At 44.1% G+C, this 15,602-nt stretch overlaps 1 protein-coding gene across 1 annotated transcript; it reads left to right on the forward strand.

Annotated features, from left to right (window-relative positions):
- The first annotated feature begins 7,237 nt into the window (after positions 1-7,237).
- LOC122335335 lies at positions 7,238-11,757 on the forward strand. Its single transcript, XM_043233166.1, has 3 exons — positions 7,238-8,022; positions 9,666-9,780; positions 11,638-11,757. Exons 1-3 carry the CDS (start codon positions 7,616-7,618, stop codon positions 11,755-11,757), a joined length of 642 nt encoding a protein of 213 aa, XP_043089101.1. The 5' UTR covers positions 7,238-7,615.
- The last annotated feature ends 3,845 nt before the right edge of the window (positions 11,758-15,602 follow it).

The raw sequence follows: 15,602 nt of genomic DNA on the forward strand, positions 1-15,602 counted from the left end.
AGAAAATCTATTTCTGTTTCATAAAAGCAGATGAAGTTACTTACAGTGTGTGGAGAAGCAGCACAGATCCTGTGTGGTACAGGTTCATGAATGTGAAGCAGTTCTAATAATGACCAGCAGGTGGAAATATTGTCTCATATTTAATCTGATTCCAAGTTAGTCTCCTTTTATTTATATTTATTATATTTATATATTATAATATATTTATATTTATATATTTACATATTTAATATATATATATATATATTTTTTTTTTATTATTATTATTATTTATTTTTATTTATTTTTATTAACAGTTATAAATTGAAAACATAAACGCTGAAATATAAAGTGTGTTATGCGTGAAAAAAACCAACGCAAAACCCTATCTGCATTGGTTTTAAAAGCTAAAGTTTATAGTTTCTAATACATCATTAGCTCCACGCAGTTCACGTAAAAGATTTTGCATCAGATTTGTTATTTTATTTCAGTCGCTTTGGGACAACACCGGGACATAATGATTGGGATTAATTCAAACACTTCCTGCTCGGAATCCTGTGACACTCCAGGGATTTCCACGGCCTTTTCCTGCAGGGATGCAGCGCGGAAAGAGAGAAAAGCCCAGTGTTTTTGTGCCTTTTTCCCTCTTTGTGCACGAAACAGTGACTGCAGCGGTGGATAGGACCGGCTCCAGGGAGGCTCGCAGGCGCTCCAGTCCTGGCCTCATATCTGGCCGATTCTCACCTTCGTTTGCAAACGCATGCACGACTTCATCACTTCTGCCGTTCACAGCCCACACCAGTCTCTGGAGCCTCGTGATGATCCACACCACTCCGGTCCACCGGTGGACATCTTCAGGAGACAAAAGGAGGTCTTTAACTAAAACGCGGCTCCAGAATCCACAGTAAAGCGGCCTCTGGTGAAAAAGTGCCTCTCTTGTCAAAATCCACACGCATCTATTCTTGTGCAGATTTCTCTCCTGATTCAGACCAGGCATTTTCACCGAGGGACGACTTATTATGTCTTATGGACTTGTATTTGAGTTAAAAACATCTTAATGCTGGATTGGTTTGATCTTTTTGTCTTCTCCGGATGTCACGGAGCGCTGTGATGTTTTTATCGGACTCTCATTCTGACGGCACCCATTCACTTCCATCGCTGAGACACTGATGCAGTGCTTTCCTTCAGCACAGGCTCCTGGTCTTAATGTGAACCGGTGCATGGTAGTAAAAAAATATCTTTGCAGTCTTTCGACAAAGTGCAGTAACTCCCTCGGCCTCCAGTTTCCTTTTTTCAGATGATGATAAGAAAGCTCTGTGAATGTTTCTGGGCCAGCAAGCTCTTATTCCGTGCTTCCGTCAATATAACTAGTTTAACTTAGCTCTAACCTGTTCTAATGTCATGTAATTGAATTAATCTCCATAATCGCTGACCTCGAACCAGCAAAACACTAGAGATGGTTTTTGTGGATTTCCACAAATCGCAGCTGTAATGATACATCAGAGACGTGGGGATCCATTTGCGATTGAGCTTTAATCGTGGTCGGGCAGGCAGGGTCAAACAGAGCAAACGATAATACACAAGGGAAATCCAAGAGACATAAACGATAACAGGCAGTAGGTCAAAAGGCAGGCAGATATCAATCACAAGAGTAACAAGGCACAGGTCGGCAACAGGAAAACAAACACGGGAATAAACGCTCAGAATTGCAGTAAACACAAACAAGACTTCGCGATGAATGAACGTGAGAGGGTCCATTATAAAGGCTGGATGATGCGGAACACCTGGTGGCTGTAATCAGCCCAAGGTACGGGGTTGTGGGAAATGTAGTCTTTAGCGATTAGTATTCCGGTGAGAGCTCCCTCCGGTGGTGGTCGGAGAGAGCCACAGAGGTGCTGTTCATGACAGAGCCCCCTGCGAGCGGCTCCGGAAGCGAGGAGTGACTCGACGCCGAGGTCTTCCACGGGGTCTGGGAGCAGGTTTGTCGGGATGGTCATGGTGAAAGGTGGCAGTGAGAGTGGGGTCGAGAATGTCTCGAGCAGGTATCCAAGACCTCTCCTCGGGTCCATAGCCTTCCCAGTCGATGAGGTATTGAAGTTCTCTGCCTCGCGTCGAGAGTCCAGGATTTCTCGAACCTGGTAGGCCTCCTCGCCGTCGATGATCAAGGGAGGGGCGTCGTTGGTAGCAACCTCTTCCTGGTACCTCTCTCCTCCCGGACCACCGCGGGTTTAAGCAGTGAGACATGGAAAGTAGAGGCAATGCGATAATTAGCAGGTAGGTCAAGACGATATGAAACTGGTGTAACTTGCTTGATGATTTTGAAGGGACCCACGCCTTGGACTCAGTTTCTTGCAGGGTAATCGGAGGCGGAGATCTCGGGTTGATAGCCAAACCCAGTCACCAGGTAAGTACTCGGGTGCATCTCGGCGATGACGATCAGCCTGAGCTTGGAACCTTCTGACAGCTCCTCTGAGATGGACGTGGCGGTATTCCAGACTTCCTCACTTCTTTGTAACCATGCGCTTGACTGCGGGCAGTGCTGAGGGTTCTCCGACCAAGGAAACAAAGGCGGTTGATAGCCCAGAACGCATTGGAAGGAGTTAGTCCAGTGGATTGTTTCCTGAGGGAATTCTGGGCATACTCAGCCCAGACTAAATAGCGACTCCAGTCTTGTTGGTTGTCGTGGCAGTACGTTCTGAGAAATTGTGACAGTTCTTGATTTAAACGTTCGGCTTGTCCGTTGGATTGAGGATGATAACCTGAAGTTAGACTGACGTTTATGTTGAGTTGCGTGCAAAAGGCTTGCCAGACTCGGGAGGTGAACTGTGGGCCGCGATCAGATACGATATCCTCGGGTAAGCCGTAAAAGCGAAATACCTGCTGTAGAAGGACTTCAGCGGTTTCCCAAGCTGTGGGTAGTTTGGGCAAGGGTATAAATCTGCATGCCTTGGAGAACCGATCCACGACCGTGAGTACCGTGGTAAAGGAGTTGGAGATAGGCAGATCCGTTACGAAATCGATAGCTATGTGAGACCAAGGTCGTTCAGGTATGGGTAGTGGCTGTAGAAGTCCTGCTGGGCGTTGATGGGAGGTTTTTACGATATTACAGGTTTCACACTGTTGCACGAAATGGATGGTGTCTGAACGTATGGTGGGCCACCAGAATCTGTTATTAACTAACTGCAGGGTGGCTGTGATGCCTGGATGACCGGCGCTGGGAGTGTCGTGAATCCAATGCAGAACTCTCTGACGTAGTGCTTGGGGTACGACGTCCGGTTAGGAGGGCAGGCTGGTGGGACTGGTTCGGAAAGTTGGGCCTCTGAGATCTCGGTCATGATATCCCACTGGATTGGAGCGATAATGCGGGCTGGCGGTAGGATGGGTTCATGAGAGACTTCTTGAGGGCTGCTCTCGAACTGCCTAGATAAAGCATCCGCTTTGGTGTTCTTTGACCCTGGGCGGTAAGTGACTTTAAAATCAAAGCGGGAGAAGAACAAAGACCACCTGGCTTGTCTTGAGTTTAGACGCTTGGCGGATTGGATATATTCAAGATTTCGTGATCGGTGAGTATGGTGAATGGTAGTTTGGCTCCCTCTAGCCAGTGCCGCCACTCCTCAAGGGCTGATTTCATGGCAAGGAGCTCTATCCCCGATATCATAGTTGCGTTCGGCAGGGTTAAGCTTATGGGAGAAGTAAGCACAAGGGAAGAGTTTAGCTGGCTGCCCGTGACGTTGAGACAGGATGGCGCCGATGCCCACATTAGATGCATCTACCTCGACTATGAATTCCCGATTGGGGTCTGGGTGATGGAGTATGGGAGCGGATCGTGAACCTTTCCTTGAGCTGGTCAAATGCCTGGATGCTGTCGGGTGACCACGATAGGCGATGAGAGGTTCTTTTAACCAGAGAGGTGAGTGGCGCGGCAATGATACTGAAGTTGCGGATAAATCTGCGATAAAAATTAGAGAACCCCAGGAAACGCGCTGTAATTCCTTGACTGTAGAGGGCGCGGCCACTCCATCACTGCCTTGACCTTGTGTTTCGTCCATCGTCACCCGTCAGAACTGATGATGTACCCCAGATAAGCCACTTGGGTCCTATGGAATTCACATTTCTGGAGCTTGGCGTACAGTTGATTGTCGATCAAGCGTTGAAGAACTGTTCTGACGTGGGTAACATGAGACTCGAAGTTGTCAGAGTACACAAGGATGTCATCCATATAGACAATGAGAAATTGGTGCAACATGTCTCTAAATACCTCGTTTACGAAAGCCTGAAAGACAGAAGGACTGTTTGCGAGCCCGAACGGCATAACAAGATACTCATAGTGCCCAGATGTAGTGGAGAAGGCAGTCTTCCATTCGTCTCCTTCCCTGATGCGGATCAGGTTATATGCGTTTCTGAGGTCCAATTTAGTAAAAAACTTAGCCTTACGGAGTTGCTCTAAGGAGGCTGGTACGAGAGGCAGCGGATAACGGTATTTGACAGTTACCTCGTTCAGACTGCGGTAATCGATGCAAGGCCGGTTTTCCATCCTTCTTCTTGACGAAGAAAACCCCGCCCGACGCTGGTGACGTAGAGGTCGGATGAATCCCTTTGCCAACTCCTCCTCAATGTAGGATCTCATCGCCTCTGATTCGGGTTGTGAGAGGGGAAAGACGCGACCGCGTTGAGGGAAGCGACCCGGCATGAGGTCGATGGCACAATCGTATGGACGGTGAGGTGGTAATTGAGTTGCTCCCCTTTCGCTAAAAGCAAGGGTTAAATCTTGATATTCAGCAGGGAGTTCAGATGCATTGATGACCTCCTCTTCAGCAGGAAGCGGTTTAGAAGGGGACCGTGCACTGGGGCTTTAAGACAGTGGTTGTGGCAGTTAGTTGACCAGTGTGTTATTTGACGATTTATCCATGATATAGTGGGGTTGTGAATCTCGAGCCAGGGTAGTCCGAGGATGAGGTGATGCTTGGGAGAGTGAATTACGAACAGGCGTATGGATTCCGAATGAAGGGGGCTTGCTTGCAGCGTTAGAGGTTGGGTGACGGAAGAAATAGTTCCAGATCCGACTGGCCGTCCATCTACCGCCGCCACTGCGACATGGGGTACACAGGGAACGAGAGGATCTTGTTAGAGTCCGCTGAAGGCTTTATCAATAAAATTACCAGCCGCTCCTGAATCGATGAGAGCTGTTGCAGAAATCCATGTCGACTTTACTTTTAACAGAACCTCGATTTCAAAGGAGTCTGGATGAGTGTACGGGTCTTACCGGCGGGTTGTTAGGCGCTGGCGCTGAGGACGTGTTGGGCAGTGAGCTCGAAAATGACCGGCTAGACCACAATAGAGACATAAGCGTTCCCGAACTCTTCTCTCTCTCTCCTCCGGATCAAGGTGAGTTGAGCTGATCTGCATGGGCTCCGGTGCTGGTGAATGGCCAGGATGTGAGAAAGAGGGACTCGGGTACTTGCCACGGCGTGCTCTGAGAACATTGTCCAATTTTATGGTGATCTCCATGAATTCCTCCAGAGATTTGCCCTCGTCACGACACGCCAGTTCTGCTTGGAGCTCGGTGTTCAAACCCCTCCGATACATAAGCTTGAGTGGCGACTCCCCCCAGCCTGACTGAGCGGCAAGCGTGCGGAAGTTGAGCGTGTAATCCGCAGCTGTGTCGGTACCTTGTGATAAGGCGAGCAGCTGTTCCCTGGTTCTTTTCTCCGGCTACATGCTCAAAAACCTCCTGAATTCACGCAGGAAATCATTAAATGAGGGGAAAGACATACGGCGCGCCTCCCAAGTAGCTGTGGCCCAATCGAGCGCTTTCCCGGTGAGCAAGGAACAGATCAGGGAAACCTTGCTGTCATCTGTGGGGTATAAACCCGGTTGCTGGTGAATGAACAAGGAGCATTGTAATAAAAATCCCTTACATTTGGGGCTGACCCGTCGAATTTGTCAGGTAGACTGAGAGGCGGATTAAGGTTAGGTTGAGGCGGCGTCATGACTGGTTGCGTGGGCTGGGCAGATGGGGCGGTGTGCTGGGTTGGATTGGTGGTCGTGAGGGTTAGCACCTGAATCGACCTCACTAGCTCCTCCGTCAGCGTGGTGAGCTTGTGCAGCTGTTGCTGATGTGCGGCGATAGTGGTCGCTTGAGACGAGACTTCAGACATCAGAAGATACATTTCCGCTGGATCCGCTTTGTGGCGAAGTCTTCTGTAATGATACATCAGAGACGTGGGGATCCATTTGCGATTGAGCTTTAATCGTGGTCGGGCAGGCAGGGTCAAACAGGAGCAAACGATAATACACGAGGGAAATCCAAGAGACGTAAACGATAACAGGCAGTAGGTCAAAAGGCAGGCAGATATCAATCACAAGAGTAACAAGGCACAGGTCGGCAACAGGAAAACAAACACGGGAATAAACGCTCAGAATTGCAGTAAACACAAACAAGACTTCGCGATGAATGAACGTGAGAGGGTCCATTATAAAGGCTGGATGATGCGGAACACCTGGTGGCTGTAATCAGCCCAAGGTACGGGTTGTGGGAAATGTAGTCTTTAGCGATTAGTATTCGGTGAGAGCTCCCTCCGGTGGTGGTCGGAGAGAGCCACAGAGGTGCTGTTCATGACAGCAGCCTACTGTTTTCCAAAACACACAGTTATGTTATTTTATTAACCACTTTTTTTTTATTTTTACTGTGTGCACTGGTGGGCAAATAATGTCTTAATATAAGCGTATCAATTAAAGCATTCATCTGCACCACAGGTTTATGTGTAGCAATAGCCAACAACGCATCGTATGAGGAGATATGATGCCAAAAATCATTAGCATATTAAAAAAGATCACGCTCCACGGAAATATTTTGCCGAAAAAATACATATTTCATACCATGAATATAAATATGCCATAAATACATCAAAACGTATTTTTTGATTAGTAATATGCATTGCTGAGAACTTCATTTGGACAACTTCAAGGGCGATTTTCTCTATATTCAGATTTGTTTTGCGCCCTCAGATTCCGAACAGACGCGTCTCAGGCATGCATCGACGGAAGGTTTATTTATTCATCTTTCAGGTGATGTATACCTAACAGTTTTTTTTGTTTTTTCTTTTAAATATGACAGGTTTGAGCTCCACGGTCGCGAATGTGTCACGAACCGCAGCAGCATCAGCAGACGCGCGCGAGAGGACGGAGAGCGTCAGGAGCGCCAGCCGGGGTTTATTTCCCGGGATTATGACGTCACCGGCGCGCCCCGCCCCCCCCCGCCTCGCTTTCGAACTCCGCAGTTGAAATCAGTTTGCGCGATAACCGCCCGTCGCGCGCACAGCTCTGCCGTCAACGCGCGCGGTTTCGGGAGGACGTGGGGGGGGGTGTGTGTGAAGCGTCGCGTCGCGTCGCGTCGGAGCGTCACGTTTCCACGCGCGACACGCGAGAGGACATGGCCCCGGCGACGCTAGTTAGAAAACAACAGCGAGCGAGGCGAAAACAAGCGCGGGCGAGCGCGAGCTCACGCTGACGGCGATTTAAAGCCCTTCGCAAAAAGTTTCGGTGACGTCAGATGTAACGGGCGACGCTTCCCGCTCGCCGTCGGTGTGCGCGCGTGTGTTTGTTTGTTCGTCTTTAATCATTAAAAGCGGACGGAATGGGGGCCAAGCAGAGCGGTCCCGCTGAAAACGGCCGCACGCGAGCGTACTCCGGCTCGGATCTCCCGTCGAGTAACGGCGGCGGCGGCGGCGGCAGAACGGCGGCTGTGGCGATGAGGTTTCCCGCTCACGGCGCCTCAGGTGCCACATCTTCGTCGTCGTCCTCGTCAGCGGCGGTGGCCTCGCACTACACCGGCTCCAGGACGCGCTCCGTCGGGGGGGTCTCCGGTGGACCGGGCGCGAGACCTCAGTCGAGCATTAATATACCGAGCGCGGGAGCGTACGGCTCTCAGGACTCCGGTAACAGCACGCCGGAGGAGAACGGCGGGGAGAGAGCGCTCAACCGGCGCTCCGAGACTCTTGATCGGATCTTTACCTGCTCACCTGTCGCCTCATCTCTTCGGAGGTAAGAGTTTGTCTAGTAGTAATAGTTTAACTATTCATATTTGTAGTAAAACCGGGGTTAATTTAACCACCTGTTACTAATAACTCCCCTATAAACACAAGTCCCCCTCTTGTCATCAACTACCCGCATTACAAGAAAGCGTTTGAACTTCACATTTAGTTTAATATCCACGAGGTCACTGAGGTCAAACTCGTGCTTGTCAACCAGGCTTGTGAACCTTCAACCGTTTACTGGCTGCAGATTCTTTAGCGTCATTAACCAGCTGGTTAAACGATATACCTCCCTGTCACGAGTAACTGACCCACACGCTGTCACTGGTAGTTGATGTGTGTGATGATTATAAATATACGAAGTTCCCTTTTTTTATGTTTATATTAATGCAAATGTGTATGTAAATGTGCACTTGCAGGTTTGGGAGGTTATTTTAGTAACCGGTTTCAATGTCTTTAACCAGCTGCTTAAACCAGATGTGCGTGTGTGTATTGATTTATTACATGTTATTCATTTAATAAATGTTAGTAGTAGAAGTATTTTTTATTAAAAAAAAATAGTAATAATATATATATATATTGAATAATAATCTTAACCCATACAATGTGTTGTTGTCTATTGCTAGAAATATAACTGTGCTTCTTATGACTGCTTTTTGTCAGACATATATGTGTATATATATTTATTTATTATATTTTATTATATTTTATTTTATTATATTTTTTTATATATAATATTATATTTTATTATATATATATATATATATATATATATATATATATATATATAATATAATATTTTATTTTATATTATATTTTATTATATATATATATATATATATATTATTATGCAATGATGTTGGTGGTTAATATGTGCCAATGTATATAAATATAGAAGTCTGTTATATTGTGTCCTTGTAGTTTCACATCAATGTTTTTGTTAAACTACATTTATGAGTTTAAGAGGTCAAGTGTTTTTAATGTTTGTGAACTACTTGTCTAATAGTTAATGGATCTTCCCTTTTAAGTTTAGCAACTTGAGCAACTTTTTTTTTTTAGTTTCTAAGTTAGTCCACCTGAGCAACCATCATTTCTGCATAAAGCAGATCCGCACTGACCAGTTAAAAGACAAAGCGATTCATAAACGGTGTATTGCCGTTTATTGGTTATTGACATGTCGTTAACTCTCGGATATGGACAGATCTTTAACCACCTGTTAGGGTTAAATCAGCCGAACTAGCGGTTTGTTTTTATTATCCAATAGAGAAAGATGTTTTGGTTTATTACTGTTGCTGCAATCTGGTGACCTTCGACCTTTGCTATTACCAGCCGTGTGTCCGGTTGCATAAGAAACAGCCGTGTCTTGTAAGTTAGACGTCCATTTTTGTTCTGCTCGTAACATCAAGTCAGTCAGATTAGCCTCATTTGAATCTGAAGTACAACTAATCGCAAAGTTTATGCAGCTGATCACAGATCTTTAACCAGTAGGTCAAACCACCGCTTACTAGGTTAAACAGACCGCACTGGGTGTTTGTTTCCTGCAGTGGCGAAAGAATACGTTTGGCTTGAAGTTAAATATTGTGGGTTAAAGCGATCTGGTTGGTTTGTCAAATGTGATGAACTTTATTTTTATTCCATCGTGAACTGGTGCAGCTTTGTGCAGCATTGCGGGCCGTTTTTCACAGATGCGTGCCGCTGCGCCTGCGGCGAGAGACTGCGACGCGCTCTGGGGAACCAACAGGTAGTGGTTGTGGAGATCTCTGATCAGGTGTGGAGAGGCAGGTGATTTCCGAGCAGTTCAGTCGTCATGCGGGTCTTCGGTTGTTGTTTTTCTGAGAACCTGCTCCGTAATCTGATGTTTCGTAAACACCTCTGTTATGTGGTTCAACTGGCTGAATCTCAGGAAACCCGCCGAGAACAGGTCCGGGTCGCTTTTCACCTCCAGATCAGAAGGGAAACGTTACGTTAGAAGTTATTAAAGCTATAAATTGTTGAGTTTGAGTCTGAACGGTTGATTTAAAAACATCACAATAATCCAGAAGCGCCGCCCCAGTCCATCAGTTCACATCTTGTAAGGCCGAAACTACAAAAATATTTTTAACTTCAAACCATTGCTTCCAGCTAAAACACAATGCTTCCTCCTCCAATGAAAAAGATCGCCTCCTGTTGTATAGAAATGCAACTTGCAGTTGTTTCGGACTGTTTTGGTTTGTAAAGTGTTTTTCCTATGATTTCTGTTATGAAAAGAAACTGTGGTGACCTGACGGTTAACAGACGGACTGCAGTGGTGTGGATCATTGTGATGTTTGCTCTGGACGGCACCCATTCACTCTGGAGAGAGTGAGGGAATGCTACATAAAGTCATGAAGAAACAAATGTTAGTACATTTTTAGCAAACTTTAATGTATGGGTAAACATGTATATTATACAAGTTATGTAACATTTGGCAAATGCTTTGCATTTATGCATTACGTACATTGCATTTGTGCTTTCCTACGATTCATGCACACGGTTTTTTTTTCCCTGGAAATCGAACCCATGACTTTTTTTCGTTGCGTGTTCTACCGTTTGAGCTACAGGAGGGATTTACTTTGATCTTTTCTCGTGATATTAGGGCTCGTGCGTGTTTTAATGCGACGTTCGGTGTTATTTCGGCTGTTCGTTGTTTCTTACGAACCGTATTCAAATCCGTTGGAAAGGCAGGTGAGGTCGAGCGTTTCTGAGACGGAATTTCCCCAGCCGCCGTGGCCTGGGTTGAACTTTAATTCTGTAGCGGCCTCTCGCTGGCGTTTGAAGTTAATCTTTAAACGTTGTTAAAATGGCCAAGTGTGACTTTTAACCGACTGGATAAGACGGAGGAGGGAGTTTTTAAAGGGAAATGAGACTTGAGTTCGCTTTCAATTATAGAAACGCACCGGGGAATCCTCCTTTTAACTGACACTGTGTGTGGTTTGCATCAGACCTGGAGGCGAAATCATGCAAAGCGTAGCTCGGTCATATTAGGCATTTATCAGTAGCGTTTGCTAAGGCAGTCATCACTAGTACTAGTGTTCTGAGTGATGCATTGAAACCTCTAAAAGTAAGTATTACACTTTAGTGACACAGACTGTACAGCGCGAGGGAGATTATAATACGAGAACTGTATAAAAATAGCAGGAGTTCTGCATGTATCAGTGTTGATCAATGCGATATTGACATCAGAAGAAATGAGCTGTTTTGACTCACAGGAATGGAAACGCTTGTACTTGTGCTCAATGCATTTCATTTCTGAGTTGTTCATGCACAACTAGTAACACAAGTTAACTAGTCTTGATTTTAGTTCCTCTTGTATAGTTTCATGTTGCGCATGCATGTTTATTTGTTCTGCAGAGAACAATTAAAAGGCACAATGCACCATTTCTTTTTGTTGTATTACTGGATTAAAAGAACATTGGACGGATAGAATACGATGTTAAGGTGTCGACTATTTCTGTACACTTTTAATTATGGGAGAACTTGCAGCACATTGAGTTTCTGTGCGTTCATTTTTTTTATTTTTAATTTTAATGTCTGATTGTGGATGAGCAAAAAAACCCCAACAATTTAGTTGTCTTAATGTCTTAATGTTCTACAAATCTGTTGACAGAAAGCCAGAACATTCCCTAACCACAAACCAGCGGTGAAACCGGATCCGGCGGCTCGGCATCGCTGTGCTTTCAGAAAAGTGTCCTTTGCCGGTCACGAGCTCGGGCCAGCGGTCATGTGATCCGTGTTCACACTGTCCACACTTCATAAAACGCGCACAAACGCGGGAGCGAGCTCAGCTGTGCTGTGTATACATTCAACACGCAGCCTTTTCTTCCCGCTTTACTCCTGCCCTTTGCTCTCCGTGTTTCTCCGACTCGACGGGCTCTTACCGAACGAGCTGCTGTTGTGTTTAAAGGCTGGCAGCAGTATTTACGCAGCCGAGACTTTAGGGCACGACTACTCGCTGCGGATCAATATTTAGTTAATGTAAATGACTCGGTGCGGGTCAGCGGTATTATCCAGATCTGATTTGACAGACGGGCCGAGGAGATGGTCCACGTTACTGAGATGTAGTGGATATCTCCGCTGCGTGATTTTATATCTGAATTCAGACAGACCAGTTGGTATGCACTTGTCTAGTTAATGTTGTCATTATTGCACGAGTAGATGCACATAATGAATATTTTAGTACTGGCGATTGTCTGATGCCTGTCTGACTGATGAACGTGTGCTTAAAGACTATGTCCAAATTGGTAAACAACATTTTCTTTTCTTTAAAACCAAACGCGTAGAGTTAATCCCGTCATCTTGATGAGTGGGGCTTGCATATCGTTAGCTATTTGTGATTGTGAACGCGATTGGTGCAACATTAGCCGTTGCATTATTAGCCGCTTTATAACGTGGTCAAGCCAAAGGCTAATGATATCAGTTACAGAGCGATAAACGGCGCATTATCCTTCTGATCTGTGAACTTATGCAGTCACTTGTTGTAATCGGTTCCTGTTTTAATGATGCAGCATAAAATCGCCATTGTTTAGCATTTACTGCTTTAATGAAAGCGAGCGATCTGATGACGCCGTTTAAGTAGACGCTGAGATTAATTTGCATATTACTTAGTGCCTGCCTAATTAATTAAGTAATGGTGGAGAGTTATATTTTGAGGCGTGAAAAATGTTGAAATGTCAATTTGATGAATTTTAACGAACTGATTATTAAAAACGGATTCAAGAAAGAAACATTTCTGGGAGTCCGCTCCGATCGTTCCAGCGAACCGATTTAAAACTCTCTTGCATTGAATAACACCAGATAACTAGTGCAAAGAGCAAAATAAATATTCCCCGAGGGAATCGGCTGACATCAGGGAAGCGGCTTGAACTTGGACGGGGTTTGGGAGCGGGTCAGTAGTTTGCCGGCCGCTCTGTCCCGGTGTGCTGCCGCAGCGGTTCAGACTCGGCTCTTAATGGCTGGAGCGCCTCCTTTCCTCTGCATTACTCTCTGGCTCCGTTCCACCTGCTGCCCCGAGAGCTTTCCATCTCCAGCCGTATCTCTCACGCGCACACACACGATCCGAGGCCTTCTGCCGCAGTTAAAGGGATGGTTTACATTTCTGTCATGATTTACTCGCTCTCATGCCGTTTTGAAAATCTCTCAAGGTTTTTGTTTTTCTGTGTGTGTAAAGGTTATGATTTATATTGTAAAACCTGCCTTTTAACTTAAAACTCTGGTTGATCTTGCGTTTTTTGTAAAATCATATCTCACAATTTTGACTTCTCAGTATTGTAAGTCTGTTTCTTGCAGTTATGAGGTAATATTTCACATTTCTGATTCTGAATTTTTTTAATATTTTTTATATTATATTAGTTTATATCTTACAATTCAGATTTTTGCAATTATTCTTTCTCAGAATTATGAAAACATAAATCCAAATTGTGAGAAATTTGAAACAATATTATTTGTTCTAAGTTTATTATTATTATTATTATTATTATTTTATCCATATGTGAAACACATTTTAGAAAAATTTATATTTTTTCAAAAAATTTTGTATGATTTTTATTAATTTTTTAAACTAAAACAAAACAAAAAACTAAAAGTATATTGCAAGTTTATATTTCATAATTTTGCTTTTTATGTATGTGCAATTTTGACTTAAAGAAGAAAAAAAAGCAGTATTCATACCAGTTTAGACGAAAAACATAGAAGTAAAAGAAAATGATGGGTTTATGTGAGTTATTTTTGGGATGCACTGTCGCTTAAACATTGCTTTTAACACTTTTACGTTAAGCTTTCTTTTTTTTCGCGGCGCTGAATATGAAAAATAAAATGAAACGAAAAAGCCTAACGTGCAAATATATCTGTGCTACACTGCTTACGCAGCGTTATTCTGTTTATGAACTAATTTCTACCGTCGCGCTTTACATTATCCTAATCCGTCCTTCTCAGCAGCCTGGGACGTTTCTGAGTCAGCAGGTCATGATTCATTTCTCATGCCGTAGATTGGTTTGACCGGGTCGTGGAGAAGATCTGGCATGGATGAGATGTTTTATGAAGTCTATGTGCGTGAGCGAACCCCGGCGGTCGATCCAGGAATCGATAGTCAATGTTTCGTCCGGGGACATCAATCCTTTCAGACTTTTTTCACTGCGTCTCAAACGGACAGCTTTAAATTGGATGTCACACAGAAACTAACATCTGAGAGACTCAACAGCTCCTCAAACTTACTTTATATATTCATATACTTTATAACTCTATTACCAAGACAGCTCTATATATAAAGTTGCATATATATTATATGCAAATTTATTATATGCATATTTACCCAATCTCAACCTTATTTCATTTTCATCTCCAAAGGTAAAGCGTACTCTTACCCGTCTGTTTATATGTTGGTTTGTCTATACTTCTGCAGCTTTTATTATCAGTACTACACGGCATACTACGCCTGAACTCTTTGGTTGCAAAATGTAAACTCTTATGATACAGCTGTAATGTGATAAATCACGGCTGGAAGGCGTGAAGATATTGTAAACATTGACGTCATGATTTTCTGTAAAGCTGCTGTGAATCAATTAATGTCATCTTGATGTTCTGCTTTAGAAATCTTTCTCCTTTTAAAAAATTCTCATTGTTGATACAGAACCGGTTTTAATTGCATTCGTGCATGCAGTTATGCAAATATAAGTCCAATTTTTTTATATAAATTGAAAGGAAGCAGAGCAATACTCAACATGCTGTACAAATATTTTGCAAATGGGAATCAGTTTGTTTATAAAATGTAGCCTATGTCCTTTAATGCAATGCAAGTAGCACATAAAGCCAAATGTAATTGATAAATGAGGAAGATGTTTTATTTTGTGTGCGTTATAAAAATAAATGTATTTCCTTTTAGATTTTGTGTTGAAATGACCTAAACCAGCTCTTCCGTATCACAACATTACAACATTTTAATGATGTGTAGCTGACATGCATGTCTTTTTTTTTTTTTTTAAGTATACGTTGGTTCACATGAATGTCATTTTGATTTTGAGCAATATGAGAAGATGCACATCTAATTTAGTCACGAGGTTTATCAGCCAGCTTCATCTCCGTGCTGAACTTTTAGGGTCTTGTCCCAGGCTTGTTTTAACATGACCTGATCTCCTTTGCATCTCTCGCCGAGGCTCTCCTGAAAGCGTTTGGAGAGTTTTGAAGGAACTGCTCCCCAATCAAGCTCTTTTGAGACTCTTGTACATATGGGGGTCATATATCAGACACGTTATACAGCGCAGGCAGGCTGAAAATGTGAAGCATCATGACTCTGATACGCTCGAGGAAAAAGTCAATGAGCCATGCTTTCTCTAGCCTAATATTGCTTGTCAGCGTTTGTAGAGCTCCGAGTCTGGCTAGGATTAAAGGATTGATTTTTATTTTTTTACATTTTTCTTTTCCAAAAATAAAACTGCCATTATTTATTCACCCTCATGTCAATTAAAAGGGTTCCTGCAGAAAATGGCGGTTGTGGAGTTGAACCACCTCGGATGGTTCTGATACTGAAAGCCTTGTATGACAGAAGGGACGAACGAACAGCCGGTTCTCTCCGGGCAT

Source organism: Puntigrus tetrazona, unplaced genomic scaffold (genome assembly GCF_018831695.1).
Source record: "Puntigrus tetrazona isolate hp1 unplaced genomic scaffold, ASM1883169v1 S000000760, whole genome shotgun sequence".
NCBI classification, from domain to species: Eukaryota; Metazoa; Chordata; class Actinopteri; order Cypriniformes; family Cyprinidae; genus Puntigrus; species Puntigrus tetrazona.